Genomic DNA, 1,914 nt, shown 5'->3' with positions numbered 1-1,914 from the left:
CAACCTCCACCTCTCAGGTTCAAGCAGTTCTCCTGCCTCAGGCTCCCGAGTAGCCTGGACTATAGGCATGTGCCACCACGCCTGACTAATTTTTGTATTTTTAGTAGAGATGGGGTTTAACCATATTGGCCAGGCTGGTCTTGAACTCCTGACCTCTTGTTCTGCCCGCCTCGGCCTCCCAAAGTGCTGGAATTACAGGGATGAGCCACCAGGCCTGGTGCCTGTCTTTTAAGTCATTGTGCATGTAGAAAATCCAAGTATCTACTAAGCAACTGTTAAGATTAATTTAGAAAAGTCACTGGGTGTAAGGGCAATATGGAAAAAATCCGTTTTATTACATATTTATTAATTATTATTATTTTGAGATGGAGCTTTGGTCTTACTGCTCAAGCTGGAGTATAATGGCACGATTTTGGCTCACTGCAACCTCAGCCTCCGAGGTTCAAGTGATTCTCCTGCCTCAGCCTCCCTAGTAAGTGAGACAACTGGTGGGTGCCACCATGCCAGGCTAATTTTTTGTTTGTTTTTGTTTTTAAGTAGAGATGGGATTTCACCATGTTTGCCAGGCTGGTCTTGAACTCCTGGCCTCAAGTGATCTGCCCACCTCAGCCTCCCGAAGTGCTGGGATTACAGGCTTGAGCCACTGCACCTGGCCCTCACACAATGCAGTTTCTAGAAGAAAACAGGAAAATGTCTTCATGACCTTGGTGAAGGCATGAAAAGTGGAAACATCCTGTTTTCCAAACAGGATATGAAGAGCACTAAGTACAAAAGAAAAGATGGGCCGGGTGCAGTGGTGCATGCCTGTCGTCCCAGCTACTGAGGAGGCTGAGGTGGGAGGATCGATTGAGCCCAGGAGTTCTGGGCTGTAGTGCGCTATGCCAATCGGGTGTCTGCAGTAAGTTTGGCATCAATATGCTGACCTCCGGGAGCGGGGGACCATCAGGTTGCCTAAGGAGGAGTGAACCAGCCCAGGTCGGAAACGGAGCAGGTCAAAACTCCCGTGCTGATCAGTAGTGTGATTGCACCTGTTAATGGCCACTATACTCCAGCCTGAGCAACATAGCGAGACCCCCGTCTCTCTCTCTTTTTTTTTTTTTTTTTTTTTTTTTTTTTTTTTGGAGACAGAGTCTTGCTCTGTTGCCCAGGCTGGAGTGCAGTGGTGTAATCTTGGCCCACTGCAACCTTCGCCTCCCGGGTTCAAGTTATTCTTCTACCTCAGTCTCTTGAGTAGCTGGGAATACAGGTGTATACCACCATGCCCAGATAATTTTTGTATTTTGGATGGAAATGGGATTTTGCCATGTTGGTCAAAGTGGTCTCAACCTCCTGGCCCCTGATAAAGTCCGATTTTGAATCTTCGCAATTGGGCTCTGAATCCATGCCCTTAACCCATTCTGCTCTCTGTTTGGTAGCGTATCCAGTATGCCAAGACTGACTCAGATATCATTGCCAAGATGAAAGGCACCTTTGTGGAGCGGGATCGAAAGCGGGAGAAGAGAAAGCCCAAGAGCCAGGAGACCCCAGCTGCCAAGAAGGCTGTGCAGGGCGGGGCAGCTGCCCCCGTGGTGGGAGCCGTGCAGGGGCCTGTCCCGGTAAGCCAGACCCAGTAGACCAGCCCTCCCACTGACAGGCTTTCCTTAGCCACATAGACTGGCTTTGGGACAGGGTGGGGAGAGTTCTCTCCTTGGGGCTTCAGACTCCTCCTTTCCATTTCCTTATAGAGATTATGTGTCTGTCTGTTTTTGGGGGGTGTTGAGTACCTAGATGATGCTATCTCCACTCAAAACTCCTGTTCCCTGTCTGTGTGACTGTTTCTCAAGGTCTTTCTTTCTTCATGGCTGTGGCTTGGTATCGCTGTCTCCTTGGTCTTGATTTTGTTGCCTGTGTCTATTTTTTTTTTTTTTGAGACAG

General features: G+C 48.7%; 1 protein-coding gene across 1 annotated transcript in view; it reads left to right on the top strand.

Annotated features, from left to right (window-relative positions):
- SNRPA (small nuclear ribonucleoprotein polypeptide A) overlaps nt 1-1,914 on the top strand; it is an 11,050-nt gene that overhangs the window by 4,934 nt on the left and 4,202 nt on the right. Inside the window, exon 3 of the mRNA XM_037729401.1 lies at nt 1,416-1,595. Within this exon, the coding sequence (XP_037585329.1) occupies nt 1,416-1,595 (180 nt within the window). The remainder of the gene's footprint in view (nt 1-1,415; nt 1,596-1,914) is intronic.

Source organism: Cebus imitator, unplaced genomic scaffold, assembly GCF_001604975.1.
Source record: "Cebus imitator isolate Cc_AM_T3 unplaced genomic scaffold, Cebus_imitator-1.0 Scaffold306, whole genome shotgun sequence".
Classification (NCBI taxonomy): Eukaryota; Metazoa; Chordata; class Mammalia; order Primates; family Cebidae; genus Cebus; species Cebus imitator.
This window is presented reverse-complemented; position numbering and strand designations above follow the sequence as displayed.